Genomic DNA, 14,780 nt, shown 5'->3' with positions numbered 1-14,780 from the left:
GCTTTCCTGCTCCTCTGATGCTGCTTGGCCTGCTGTGTTCATCCAGCTGTACACCTTGTTATCTCAGATTCTCCAGCATCTGCAGTTACTGCTATCTCAAACCACATTTTCCACTTGGGGACCCTACAGCTCTGCGGACTCACTGTCGAGTTCAATAATTTTAGGGCCTAAACTCTCCCATGTCCCAGCTCCTCCCCAACCCACACACCAGGCCTTGTTACCATACAGCCTGCCATTACACACCCCCTGTTGTTAGTCACTAACAGTCCCCATTAACAACTATTCACCCTCCCAGCCTGATCGTTAGCAACTCCTTTGTTTGTCCAACTGTCTTTCTCTAACCGAGATAATGGGAACTGCAGATGCTGGAGAATTCCAAGATAATAAAATGTGAGGCTGGATGAACACAGCAGGCCAAGCAGCATCTCAGGAGCACAAAAGCTGACGTTTCGGGCCCAGACCCTTCATCAGAGAGGGGGATGGGGAGAGGGAACTGGAATAAATAGGGAGAGAGGGGGAGGCGGACCGAAGATGGAGAGTAAAGAAGATAGGTGCAGAGAGTATAGGTGGGGAGGTAGGGAGGGGATAGGTCAGTCCAGGGAAGACGGACAGGTCAAGGAGGTGGGATGCGGTTAGTAGGTAGCTGGGGGTGCGGCTTGGGGTGGGAAGAAGGGATGGGTGAGAGGAAGAACCGGTTAGGGAGGCAGAGACAGGTTGGACTGGTTTTGGGATGCAGTGGGTGGGGGGGAAGAGCTGGGCTGGTTGTGTGGTGCAGTGGGGGGAGGGGACGAACTGGGCTGGTTTAGGGATGCAGTAGGGGAAGGGGAGATTTTGAAACTGGTGAAGTCCACATTGATACCATATGGCTGCAGGGTTCCCAGGCGGAATATGAGTTGCTGTTCCTGCAACCTTCGGGTGGCATCATTGTGGCACTGCAGGAGGCCCATGATGGACATGTCATCAAGAGAATGGGAGGGGGAGTGGAAATGGTTTGCGACTGGGAGGTGCAGTTGTTTGTTGCGAACCGAACGGAGGTGTTCTGCAAAGCGGTCCCCAAGCCTCCGCTTGGTTTCCCCAATGTAGAGGAAGCCGCACCGGGTACAGTAGATGCAGTATACCACATTGGCAGATGTGCAGGTGAACCTCTGCTTAATGTGGAATGTCATCTTGGGGCCTGGGATAGGGGTGAGGGGGGAGGTGTGGGGACAAGTGTAGCATTTCCTGCGGTTGCAGGGGAAGGTGCCGGGTGTGGTGGGGTTGGAGGGCAGTGTGGAGCGAACAAGGGAGTCACGGAGAGAGTGGTCTCTCCGAAAAGCAGACAGGGGTGGGGATGGAAAAATGTCTTGGGTGGTGGGGTCGGATTGTAAATGGCGGAAGTGTCGGAGGATGATGCGTTGTATCTGGAGGTTGGTAGGGTGGTGTGTGAAACCCATAGACGTAGAGGAGGTCGAAGCAGACATCAAGGGGATAGACGAGAACAGTGCCGCCGGGCCAGACGGCCTGAAATTGCAGGACATAAGAGCACTGCACGAGGAGGAGGAAACTCGTCTACCCCGCCTCTTCTCCCTATGGCTAAAGTCAAGTACAATCCCCGATTCACTAAAAAAGAGTAGAACGGTCCTGATTCCTAAGTTCACACACCACCTACCAACCTCCGGATACAACGCATCATCCTCCGACACTTCCGCCATTTACATTCCGACCCCACCACCCAAGACATTTTTCCATCCCCACCCTTATCTGCTTTCCGGAGAGACCACTCTCTCCGTGACTCCCTTGTTCGCTCCACACTGCCCTCCAACCCCACCACACCCAGCACTTTCCCCTGCAACCGCAGGAAATGCTACACTTGTCCCCACACCTCCTCCCTCACCCCTATCCCAGGCCCCAAGATGACATTCCACATTAAGCAGAGGTTCACCTGCACATCTGCAAATGTGGTATACTGCATCCACTGTACCCGGTGCGGCTTCCTCTACATTGGGGAAACCAAGCGGAGGCTTGGGGACCGCTTTGCAGAATACCTCCGCTCGGTTCGCAACAAACAACTGCACCTCCCAGTCGCAAACCATTTCCACTCCCCCTCCCATTCTCTTGATGACATGTCCATCATGGGCCTCCTGCACTGCCACAATGATGCCACCCGAAGGTTGCAGAAACAGCAACTCATATTCCGCCTGGGAACCCTGCAGCCATATGGTATCAATGTGGACTTCACCAGTTTCAAAATCTCCCCTTCCCCTACTGCATCCCTCAACCCGCCCAGTTTGTCCCCTCCCCCCACTGCACCACACAACCAGCCCAGCTCTTCCCCCCCACCCACTGCATCCCAAAACCAGTCCAACCTGTCTCTGCCTCCCTAACCGGTTCTTCCGCTCACCCATCCCTTCCTCCCACCCCAAGCCGCACCCCCATCTACCTACTAACCTCATCCGACCTCCTTGACCTGTCCGTCTTCCCTGGACTGACCTATCCCCTCCCTACCTCCCCACCTATACTCTCTCCACCTATCTTCTTTACTCTCCATCTTCGGACCGCCTCCCCCTCTCTCCCTATTTATTCCAGTTCCGTCTCCCCATCCCCCTCTCTGATGAAGGGTCTAGGCCCGAAACGTCAGCTTTTGTGCTCCTGAGATGCTGCTTGGCCTGCTGTGTTCATCCAGCCTCACATTCTATTGTCTTTCTCTATCCTATTGTTTACTCCCTTCCCCATTCCTCTTCCTATTGTCTGCATATAAACTGACATTTTCCCAGCCACTATCAGTTCTGAGGAAGGAAGGATCACCGGATCCGAAATGTTAACTCTGTTCTTTCCTTCAGAAAAAGCTTTTCCAGCAACTTCTGTATCTTCTGCCTGATGGAAGATGTTGTTGGAGGTCATCACCAGGGTGGGATGCCTGGGGAGACCAAATGGTCTGCTCCTGCTCTTATTTTCAGTGTTTTAACATTGACTACATTACCCTACAAAAATCAATGTCCCCAGTAGATTCACATCAGTCTTTTGGAAAAGGAAGTTCCAGATTCTAGAGGTGCTTTGTTCTTCTTTTGAGCCACCCAAATCGCTGAGCAAAGCCCCCCTTCTGGATTTCTTCACAAGTAACAGCTATTTCCAACAAGACAACATTTAATCAGCCTCCCCATGACATCCAATGGCATGACCTTCTCTGAATCCCACACACTATCGACACCCTGGGGGTAACCATCGACCAGGAATTGAGTCAGATCGATCATACAAAACCCTGCAGCTAAGACAACACATAGGAAAGCTGGTGTGGAGATTAGAATGAGGGGTTGGTCAGGTACATCTCATTAAGAATGAGTCCCCTGAGTGGCCCAGGTTACCAGCCCCAATGCGCGAATCCTGGCTGACTGACAGAAATTGGAGTCTCAGGGATCCTCCTCACTCTAGGGATTGGCTCTGATCTGGCTGGTCTGTGTAAATAATGGGTGACCTGGTGACTGATGCTGGCCTCCATGGAGTTATTTCAGCTAACAATCCTGCAGTAAGGATCTCACCTCCTGAACAATCGATCCTATGTGAGAAAGGGTGCTGATTGATTGGCAAGTCGATCCCTATTGGTTGAGGCACTGCCATGGTGATAGCCTCATTGGTTCCCCTAAGGCTTTTTCTCTTAAAGGCTCCACGTTACTGGTTGCCTGTAGTTTTAATTCTCCGTCTTGCTCCTCCCACTGACCTCCCAGCCTGTTGTGCAGTTCCAATGAAGCTCAACAACAGCATCTCATCCTTCCATCAGGTTTACAGTCTTCCAAACACAATGTTGAGATCAACGATTTCAAACTTAGATGCCAATGTATTCATTTTCAAGTATCACTAGGTATAGCACAAAAGGAAAGTGAGAGAGAAAACAGAATTGGCATAGGAAAGGAAACAAAATTGAGGGAGGGGGTGGCTGCATCTTCAGTAACCCAAACCCTCCGACCTTCCCTGTCCACCTCTCATCCCTCCTTTAAGGTGACCTGTAATACTGACCAAGATTTTGGTCACTTCTGCTTCTAAGACCTTACTGAATGGCCCAGTGTCCAATTTTGTCGGATTCCCATGGGATGCACTGGGCCGTTTCTGCCACTGCAAAGTTGCTACCTAAAAGCAAACTATTTGTTGTTGAAGTTAGGAGGTCGTGGGGCTTTAGAATTCAAAGGGACAGTCAGATGCTGTTGAAGTGCTGTCCTTTCCTCTCGGGGTACTTCACCAACCCATTGGTAGGGTTTGAGCATCTCTGGCTAGACCACCATCTGTTGTTCATCCCTAACTGCCCTTGAAAAGGTGGTAGTTATGAATCACTGTGAATCACCTTCGGGGTTACCCACAGTCCTGTTAGGAAGGGAGCTGCTGGATTTTGAGTCCGCGACAGTGGGGGAATGGCCATTATCGTTCCATGTCAGGACAGTGTCTGCTTCGGAGGGAAACAGGGAGATGTTGGTGTCCCCACACCTCAGTTACCCCTTGTTGTTCTGGATGGCAGAGGTCGCGGGTCTGAAAGGTGCCATCCAAAGGGTCTTGGTGAGTTCCTGCCGTGCATTTTGAGATGGTGCATGCTGCTGACGTTGTCTAGAAGGTGGTGAATGTTTGTGCCAGATACGTCTTCATAAAACCATTTGAATGCGGCGTCGTTCATCAGGCGCCCAACTCATCCGTGGAAGGCGAGAGTCTTGAGGGAACCAGGAGGTAAACTCCTGCCCTGTCCGACATTGGTCCACTTTGTCCTGGACGGCGTCGCGTTTCTCTGGCATTGTTGGAGCTGCAGCCGTTCCAGGCCAGTGGGGAGCACGCTCCTGACTTATGCCTTGTCGATGGTGGACAGACTTTGGCGAGTCAGGATGTGAGTTTTTTCCCACTGAATGCCTCGCGTCTGACCTGTCCTTGCAGCTGCTGCATTCATATGGTTAGTTCAGTTCAGTGTCTGGTCTGTGGTTGGGTGGTGGGTGGGAATTCAGTGATGATAATGCTGCTGAAGATCAGCAGCAATGTTTCAATTCTCCCATGTTGGAGCTGGTTAGTATATCTCTCTCCGCATAACCTAAAGCTCGATTGTTGTCTTGTCCTAACTGCACATATACTCGAGTATATAAGGCGAGGTGAGTGGCCGTAGACACAGTGGGGTCATGCGCAAATGTGCCCCTCTTGTGAGCTAATGGCTGAGGGACAGTCACCACGTAAACGTGTTGCACATGAAGTGTTAATGCTCTGAACTCCATGACTGTGAGCAAGAGCTGACGCAGGACACCAGATGGTGAATGGTGTTGAGGAGCCATCATCTAACTGAACAATGGAGCAAGCTTAAGGGACCTACACCTGCTCCTGAGTAACAAAAGTCAGTGGCCAGCACAATTAGTCAGAACTGAACAGCACAGTATTTGGGAAGGCTGTACGCTGAGGCTCCAAGCACTGACCATATGCTATGTTCCAAAAATTCAGCTGCTACAGCAAGACTGAGGAATGAAGGGGAAAGGGGCACAGTGCAGCCAGAACCAAGTCCTGTCCCCAAACCACCGCACCCCCAACCCCACCATGAAACCATCTGAATGTAGCATCATGTTTTGGTGTCCAGTTCCATGCCAACTCATCCATGGATGGCAAGAGGCCTGAGGGGACAAGAGATAAAACCCCTGCCCCCGTTCGACGCCGATCTGCATCCATCCAGGGCTCCAGTCACAAGGTTCAGCCAAATTTTCATTCCGGAGTCGGGAGCCAATACCCGAGTAATTCCCGAGTCCTGATGATGCCATCTTCAAACGCAAAGGTAACAAGAAACTAGAGAGCAGGAATAGGTCCTCGAGCCTGCTCCACCATTCTAAATCACTCTGATCACCTTGCTCTATGGCATTCTCACACATCTTTCAATGTCAATGATCCCCAGAAATTCTGTCTATGTGGAGTTTGCACATTCTCCCCATGTCTACGTGGGTTTCCTCCAGGTGCTCCAGTTTCCTCCCACAGTCCAAAGCTGTGCAGGTTAGGGTGGATTGGCTGTGCTAAATTGCCCCCGTAGTGTCCAGGGATGTACAGACTAGGGGGGTTAGCCAGGGGGAAATGCAAAATTAGAGGGAATAAGGTTGTGGGGGGTTGGGGATGTGGCAGGTGTGTTTGCTTGCTCTTCAGACGGTTGGAGTAAATTCAATGGTCCCAATGGCCTGCGCCTGCACTGTAGGGATTCCATGATGACGATGATGAATTTCTACCTTGAATCCATTTAATGTCTGAGCCTCCACATCCCTCTCAGTTACGGAATTCCAAATAGCCACTATCCTCCAAGTCCAGAAATTCATCTTTATCTCAGTCCTCAATGTTCTTTAATGTGGAACCATGTTCCTGATTGTAGACGTTCTAACCCAACCCCCAGAAGCCAAAAACATCCTTTGCGCATCTGCCCTATTGAGACGTAAAAGAATTTTGTTTCAATAAGATCACTTTTCATTCTTCTAAACTCCAGGAAATACAGGCCGTGGTCTCCTCAATCCACCCTCTTGGATAGTCCGGTAACCCCAGGAAATTAATCTGGGAAATCTTGGGTGTTCCCTCTTTATGGCAAGTGTATCCTTCCTGAGGTAAGGGGGCTGGGACTGCACATAATTGTCCAGGTGCTGTCTCACTAAGGCTCCACACAAATAAAGCAAGACATCCTTACTGCTGTCCTCATATCCTCTTGCCACAAAGGCCAATGTGCCATTTATCTTCCTAAATACTTGCTGTATCTAGAGATTATCTTATAGTGATTTATGGACAAAGACACCCAAATCCCTTTGGACATCACCATTTCCCAATCTCTCACCATTTACAAAAAAAGTACTCTGTGCTACTCTATCACTCCTATTAAACAGAAAAGCCTCACACTTATTCACATGATAGAAATGAGGAGCAAGATGGTGCCATATGGCCCTATTCCGCCATTCAATATGATCATGGCTAATCTTCTACCTCAATGTCATAATCCACTGCCTCCCCAAATCCAAACATTTATCCATTTCTTTTTTTGAATCTGCTCAGTGACTCGGCCTCCATAGCTTTCTGTAGTAGAGATTCACTACTCTGTGAAGAAATCTTTCCTATTCTCAGTTTTGAGTGGTCTATTCTGTGTCCTGAGATTCTGATCCCTGTGCTAAACTTCCCAACCAGGGAAACATTTCCCTGTCAGAATTTTCAATTATGTTCCATCAACCAAGTTCTTGCACATTCACTCAGTCGGTCAAAATCCCCTTGAAGCCTCTTTGCATCCTTTTACCGGTCAAGGCCCGTACCCAATTAGAGTCATAGAGTCATACTGCATGGAAACAGACCCTTCGGTCCAACCAGGCCATGCTGACCATGTTCCCAAACTAAACTAGTCCCACCTGCTTGCGTTCGACCTATATCCCTCCAGACCTTTCCTATTCATGTACATATCCAGATGTATCCTCTGTTGCCCTTCCGTGAACCAATCCACATCAGTATATTACACCCAGCCTCAGCTAATTAGGCCAGAAGCAATTACAACACCCAATCGGCAATGGCAGGCGTGTTGTGAAAGTGGATCCAAAGCTGGAAGGCAGACAAGCGGCCATGACATGTCTCTCCACTGCCTTGCTGGGCGTCGCGGGCTACAGGTATTCATTGCCGTGCAGAGAAGCAGGCAGATAGCCAACGGGAAAGTAGCCGCAGCTCCATGTCTCAATCATTCCATTGCGCACAGAGTGGTTGCATGGCGTGGGGCCAATCAGCACATCGTGTCTGGCTAGTTCTCTGGAGGAGCAATGCATCCAGCACCATCTCCCCACCTTCTCCCTGTGAGTTCTCCTTTTCGAACAGGAATCCCATTCCTTCCTTGACTACAGTCACCTCCACCACACACTCCATATCCCAGCCGCTCACACTGCACCGTGAAGCCTTCTCCTCGTGTCCCCATTGCTTCTTTTGCCCCTCACTTGAAATCTACTCGCTCTTGTTCTCAATCTCTGCACCAACGGGAACAGTTTACAGAACATAGAACATAGTACATAGAACAGTACAGCACAGTGCAGGCCGTTCGGCCCATGATGTTGTGCCAAACTTTTACCCGAAACCTAAGGTCTATCTCACCACCATCGCTTTTATATACTGGCATCTATTATCCATATGCCTATCAAATAGCCGCTTAAATGCCCCTAATGAGGCCATCTCTCGACTGACTCTTCCAGACTTTCCCAACCACTTCATCTCCCCAGCTTCTCCTTCCCTTGGGATCCTTATCCACACTGAACAACATCACTCTCCCCAGCTAATCACGGACATGCACCCAAGGGTACCCACTTCCCATTTTGAAAATTCCCTTCTTGCCTTACCCGTCCTTCTCCTTAGCAGGATCCTCGTGATGTTTAACAAGCTGGTGTTAGGAGGTGGGGGACAGGAGCGGTGCAGGAGGCTTGCTGAGTCTCCCAAACCCACACTGCACTCCTCGTACGCGCTCTACAATCCGTGCTGAACCTTCCAGAAGCATTTGAAATATTGTGAGCAGTTTTGTGCTGTGTGTCTAAGGAAGGGTGTGCTGGCCTTGGAGGGGTTTCAGAGGAGGTTTACAAGCATGGCTTGTCATGTGTGGAGCAGCTGGGGCTGTACTCGATGGAGTTTAGAAGGATTGGTTGCGGGGACACGGTGAAATCTGATTGAAATGTACAAAATACCAAGAGGCCTGGATAGACTGAACGTGTAGAAGATGTTTCCACTCGTAGGAGGGACCAGGGCCTGAGGGCACAGCTTCAGAGTGAAGGGACAACCCTGAGGAGGAATGTCTTCAGCCAAAGGGTGATGAATCTATGTTAGTGCTGCAGTGGGCTGTACAGGGCCAAATCATTGAGTGTCTTTAAGACAGAGATAGACAGTTTCTTGCTTGGTATGGGAATCAAGGGTTATGGTGCGAAGGGAGGAGATTGAGAAACATATCAGCCATGATTGAATGGCACAGCAGACTCAATGGGCTGAATGGCCTAATTCTGCCCCTGTACCTTATGGTCTTATGCCTTCCAATCATCAATCCGCAGCTAAATGTACAATGAAAATCTGATCCAAACAGTCCAAACAGTGATGCTTGGATCACCCTCGATGTTTATACTTCAATCATTGTGCTCAGATGTGATATGACACATTTCTGGAGCAGCTGAGACTTCAGCACGGGCCTCCTACCTCACATATAGAAATACTATCACTGCACCATAAAAATCTCTATGTTATCAAGTGAGGTCGTTAAACCAGCCACAGTCCCTTCCTCCTGTTTATCATTCTGATGTGAACTCTAGATCCAAACCCAGTAGATGGGACAGAAAATCAGAACATCTTCCATTGTGGGTGGGGCAATTTTTTTTAAATTGACCTGTTTTGACATGTTGGAACACATCACTGTAGCTGGTGGGACTTGAACCTGGTCCTCCTACACCACAACAGCCCAACGGGTAAAGTTCATTGACCACTCCATCTTACAGCTCCTTCCAGGCCCGTCAATGCTATAGGAATCCCCTGTGCACTCAGACAATTATTAGCTGTCACCTGTTTCTCCTTAACACTAAATAAAGGCATTGATAAACTTAATAATGGGGTTAACCAGACGTGAACAACTGACACGGGGCTGCTTGGGGGCTCTGGTAGAACACCTGTAGTGTCCCTACCCCTGGATCTGGAGGCCCAGGTTCACATCTCACCTGCACCAGAGTGTGCAATAATTTCTCTAAACAGGTTGATTAGGGAAAAAAACAGGTTAAATAAAAACGGAGGCTGCTTGACCTACAATCTGGCTTTGTTTGCAAAGCTCACTTGACTGGCTAGCCAGTCAAATCTGGGCTCAGGGAGGAAGAACATCCCTCACTTGATGCACTGGGCTGTACGTGGCCATCTAATCTGTGCACTGCGAGGGCACACACATCCACAGAACCAGGATTTCTTTCACTACCTGGTGGAGTCCATGTGGCCCTTTTCACCCATGCCAGTTTTTTTTGATCCGCCAATGTTTACGCCTTTCCCTCACAGCCCTGCCTCTGCTCCAAACATTTCACTTCATAAGATGCCTCTAACTAATCCCTGTGGCAAAGCATTCCACATTTCAACAACTCTCTGAGCAAAGAAACTTTGCTTAAACTGTGCTGCCTCCATTAGAGATAATCCTAAATCAATAGCCCTTCACTACTAGCCTCTTCCCAGGAGAATTAGCTTATCCATTCAGTAGAGCTTATGGACCTTCTCTCCTGATAAAGTTGGGAAAGAAAGAACTCTGGAAGGAATTAATCATGGACTGGTTACAGCTCAGACGGAGGCCTTTTGGCCCACCCTGACCATGCTAGCCCTCTGCAAATCTGACTCTCCCCTGCCCCTTTCCCTATTGTCCTGGAAACCTTTTGTCTTTAGCTAACCAGTTCTGAACCACAATCATGTTATCGTCCACCCTAATGCTCTCTTGCATTGTAGACCCTCACCACTCAAAACAAAAAGCTTCTCCCGAACAAGAAATCCAGGTGAGCAACTTCAGAAGTGGCAGCGTGTGGGGTTCTCACCTTCATGAGGACCGATTCAGTCAACTTCTCCCGGTTCACAATCTTTATTGCAACCTTCTGTCCTGTAATACAGTGAATCCCCAGCTTTACCAGACCTGTAACAAAAGGACAATGCAAACACACATTACAAACAACACCTTGGTATTTAACTCCTCGAGGATTCTGGGATACAGGATGAGTGGAGTTTGGTCCTCCCAGTACCTAAGAGGCTTTGGGCCTTCCTGATGGTCCTCCGCCATTTTGGGTGGCAACTTCTCCAGACACCTGCTGCGCAGTTATTCGAAGAAGAACAAAAGAAGCTGCTTCCATTCGTCAATTTGGTAATGTTTTGTATATTTTCCTCCCCCAATTTTTCTTCCCCAGTTGAAGACAAGAGTAAGGAGGTTATACTTCAGTTATACAGGTCAACGATAAGAGTATCTGGAGTACTGAGTACAAAACTGATCACCGTACCCAGTGAAGAAGGTTAACACGTTGGAAACACTTCAGAGAAAGTTTACTAAACTAATCGCTGAAATGAATGGACTGCCTCATCAGGAAAGACTAGGCCTGTACCCTCTAGAGTTTACAAGAGTCAGAGTTGACTTTCAGCTTTACTTCTTTATTTTCTATTTAAAACTAAGAACGTCAGCAATGTGTAACTTTTAACCTTATCTCATGTGTTTTATGCCATGCCTCAATTACTGCAATATTTAACTCCTAACTTTACAACATAGAAAACAGAACATAGAACAGTACAGCACAGTACAGGCCCTTCAGCCCACGTTGTTGTGCCAAACTTTTACTCTAAACCTAAGGTCTATCTCACCTCCACTACCTTATACTATCATCCATATGCCTATCTAATAGCCGCTTAAATGCCCCTAACGAGGCCGACTCCACTGCCCTCTCCGGCAATGTATTCCATGCCCCGGCCACTCTCTGAGTAAAGAGCCTACCTCTGACGTCTACCCTCCATCTACCTCCACTCACTTTAAAACTATGCCCCCTCATAATAGCTACGTCCACCCTAAGAAAAAGAAACGTTGTTCTCTCTTTCTACCTGGTTTTTAAGATTCTCTAACTAGGTACTTATACCTAAAATGGTTCCTACGACGGCGACATTATGCACTTTTCATTGTACTCCTATATTGTACTTGAGCACTTATGATAGTAAAAATCAAAATCGGTAATTGAAGCATATATGATCCTCAGGGGACTCGATTGGGTGGCTGTCAAAAGGATGTTCCTCTTGTGGGAGAATCTAGAACTAGGGGTGTTCGGTTAAAGTAAGAGGTTGCCCACTTAAAACAGAAATGAAGAAATTTTTTTTTGTCCCAAAAGATTTATGAGTCCTTGGAATTCCCTTCAAAAGGCAGTGGATGCAGTGTCTTTAAACATTTTTAAGACAGAGGTAGATAGACCCTTGATGACCAAGGGGATGAAAGATTTTCGGGACTATGCAGGAATGTAGAGTTGAGATTAAAATCAAATCTGCCTTCATCTTGTGTTTGGCAGAACAGGCTCAAAGGACTGAATGGCCTACTCTTTCCTTATTCATATGTTTGTACACTTATCCTGAAAGGATGGATTGTGCTCAACTGGACATAGGAAAGGGGAAAAGGAAAGAGAGAAAAGACAGAGCAAACAGTGGGCGGCACAATGGCTCAGTGGTTAGCACTGCAGCCTCACTGTGCCAGGGACCCGGGTTCAATTCCAGCCTCGGGTTACTGTCTGTGCAGAGTTTGCACATTCTCCCCGTGTCTGTGTGCGTTTCCTCCGGGTGCTCCGGTTTCCTCCCAAAGTCCAAAGATGCGCAGGCTAGGTGGATGGGCCATGCTAAATTGCCCGTCGTGTTTAGAGATGTGTAGATTAGGGGGATGGGGATGGGTCTGGGTGGGATGCTCCAAAGGGGCGGTGTGGACTTGTTGGGCTGAAGGGCCTGTTTCCATACTGTAGGGAATTTAATCTAAACAGAGTGTGGGTGAGAGAGAGAGAGAGAGAGATCAGCTGTCAATTTAAGCTGGAGAGCATGGGAGAGAGAGAAATAGAGCGGCAGCCATTGTAATATGTGAAGAGGGAAAGGAAAGGGATGTAATATCACTTGAAGAGCAGTATTCATTTAAGAACTCAATATTGCAGACTTAGGCCCAAGATGGCATCACATGACCATTAGCCATGGTCACTCTGCAGCAGTCTCAGCTAAAGTGTGTCTAGAGGTCGCCTGTACTATATCTATGAACTTTAGCTGTTAATAAACCCACCTGAGACCTTCAGGTAAATAGAATCCATTTGTTTTCCTTATTGCTTGCACAAGCAACCAGTATGTATCTTTTTAATACAAAGGCAGAACAGAGAAAGCAGCAATACAGACTTTGTCGATCAGGGATAGAAGCAGCAGATGTAGTACATTTCAGTAATTCAGATTTACCCGCAGAAAAAGAAACAAACAAACAGAAGCTGATGCAATTTCTCCACATGTTGGGAATACTGGCCAGCTCTGTGCAGGCAGTTACTTAAGTCAGGATTACACATTTTAAGCAAGAAAAGCATAAAAACTGCAGTTGCTGGAAATCAGAAACAAAATCAGAAATTGTTGGAAAAAACTCAGCAGGTGTGGAGAGAGAAAGCAGAGTTAACATTTCGGGTCCAGTTAACTTCGGAGAAAGGGTCGCTGGACCCAAAACATTAACTCTACCTTCTTACCACAGATACTGCCAGACCTGCTGAGTTTCTCCAGCAATTCTGATTTTGCTTCACAACCTTTCAGACAACACCTTTAAGCAAAACTATGAAAAAAAATGTAAATTCAAACAAGGGAAACTGAGTGGGGGCCTGAAATTAACAACAGTAGAGTCGGCAGAACAATTTTTAAACAGAAAGTAGAAAACCCATTCTAAATACAATGCTGACGGCACACACACAGCTGGATGAAATGAAACAAAAAGCAAAAGGCAAATAAAGCAGCAAATTACATTGCTGCAGGTACACATGGAACGTCCCCATCATAATACCAGTACTGCCATGTCTAAAGTGCTTACAAAAGGCAAAAGAATAGTAGAAGAATCAATACTCAAGCCCCCAGCATCAACTGAAAGACCTTAGATCTTCTGATTGAAGTTCAAACGTTTTTAAAACAAAGAATGTTTAAAAAGGACCTGAGGGGCAACATTTTCACACAGAGGGTGGTGCGTGTATGGAATGAGCTGCCACAGGAAGTGGTGGAGGCTGGTACAATTACAACATTTAAAAGGCATCTGGATAGGTACATGAATAGGATGGGTTTAGGGGGATACAGGCCAAATGCTGGCAAATGGGACTAGGTCAGATTGGGATGTCTTGTCTGCATGGATGAGTTGGACCAAAGGCTCTGTTTCCGCGCTGTACGACACTATGACTCTGATGTTTCAAGCAATTACAGACCCAAGCAAGTAAGCCAAGAGAATACTGACAGCAGTTGAGAGTCTGGGTTTGCATGGAATTAATACTTTGGTTTGCCCAAAGAGGACCAAAAAGATCCCACAAGATGTGGGAAGTGCTAGAACATAGAAATAAGAGTAGGCTATTCAGCTCCTCAAGACCCCAAGGCTGATCTGTGGCCAAAGTCCATACACCTGCCTTTGGCCCTTATCCCTTAATACCGTTTCCTTAACAAAGATTTATGATCCAGCATCCACAGTTGTTTGTAGAACAGAGTTCCAAACATCTACTACCCTCTGTGTGTAGGAGTGCTTCCTAACGCTTCTCCTGAACAATCTGGCCCTAATTCTCAGGCTCTCCCCCTAGTGGAAACAGTTTATCTTTATCTGTACTGTCTTTTCCTGATTTCAATCAGATCATCCCATAACCTGCTAAATTCATAGGATCTCTATAGTGCAGAAAGAGGCCATGCAGCCCATCGAGTCTGCACCAATCCTCTGGAGAGCATCCCACCCAGTCTGAGCACCAGCCCCATCCCATCCCTGTAACCCCACATTTACCATGGCTGATCCTTGTAACTTCAGGGCAATTTAGCATGGCCGATCCACCTGGCCTGCATGTTTTTGGGCTGTGGGAGGAAACCGGAGCAAACCCACACAGACACGGGAAGAATGTGCAAACTCCACACAGCCAGTCGCCCGAGGCTGGAATCAAACCTGGGTCCCTGGCGCTGTGAGGCAGCAGTGCTAATCACTGAGCCAGCATGCTACTCTAAATTCGAGAGAAAACAGGCTCATTTTATATAATCTCTTCTCAAGAAGCTCTTCTTCATATAACAGTAAACTTTAGAATTCATTATCCAATACTGAT

At 47.7% G+C, this 14,780-nt stretch overlaps 1 protein-coding gene across 5 annotated transcripts in view; it reads right to left on the bottom strand.

Moving 5' to 3' along the window:
* LOC125447018 (serine/threonine-protein kinase BRSK2-like) overlaps positions 1 to 14,780 on the bottom strand; it is a 183,179-nt gene that overhangs the window by 63,594 nt on the left and 104,805 nt on the right. For 4 of the 5 annotated variants that reach the window (XM_059640766.1, XM_059640767.1, XM_059640770.1 and 1 more), the window contains exon 2: positions 10,512 to 10,606. The exons of the other annotated variant lie outside the window; for it this stretch is intronic. In XM_059640766.1, the coding sequence (XP_059496749.1) occupies positions 10,512 to 10,606 (95 nt within the window). The remainder of the gene's footprint in view (positions 1 to 10,511; positions 10,607 to 14,780) is intronic. 5 annotated transcript variants of the gene reach the window in all.

The sequence above is a fragment of the Stegostoma tigrinum genome, chromosome 38 (genome assembly GCF_030684315.1).
Source record: "Stegostoma tigrinum isolate sSteTig4 chromosome 38, sSteTig4.hap1, whole genome shotgun sequence".
Taxonomy (NCBI): Eukaryota; Metazoa; Chordata; class Chondrichthyes; order Orectolobiformes; family Stegostomatidae; genus Stegostoma; species Stegostoma tigrinum.
Note: the sequence above shows the minus strand (reverse complement) of the source record. Positions and strands in the feature narration are given on the sequence as shown.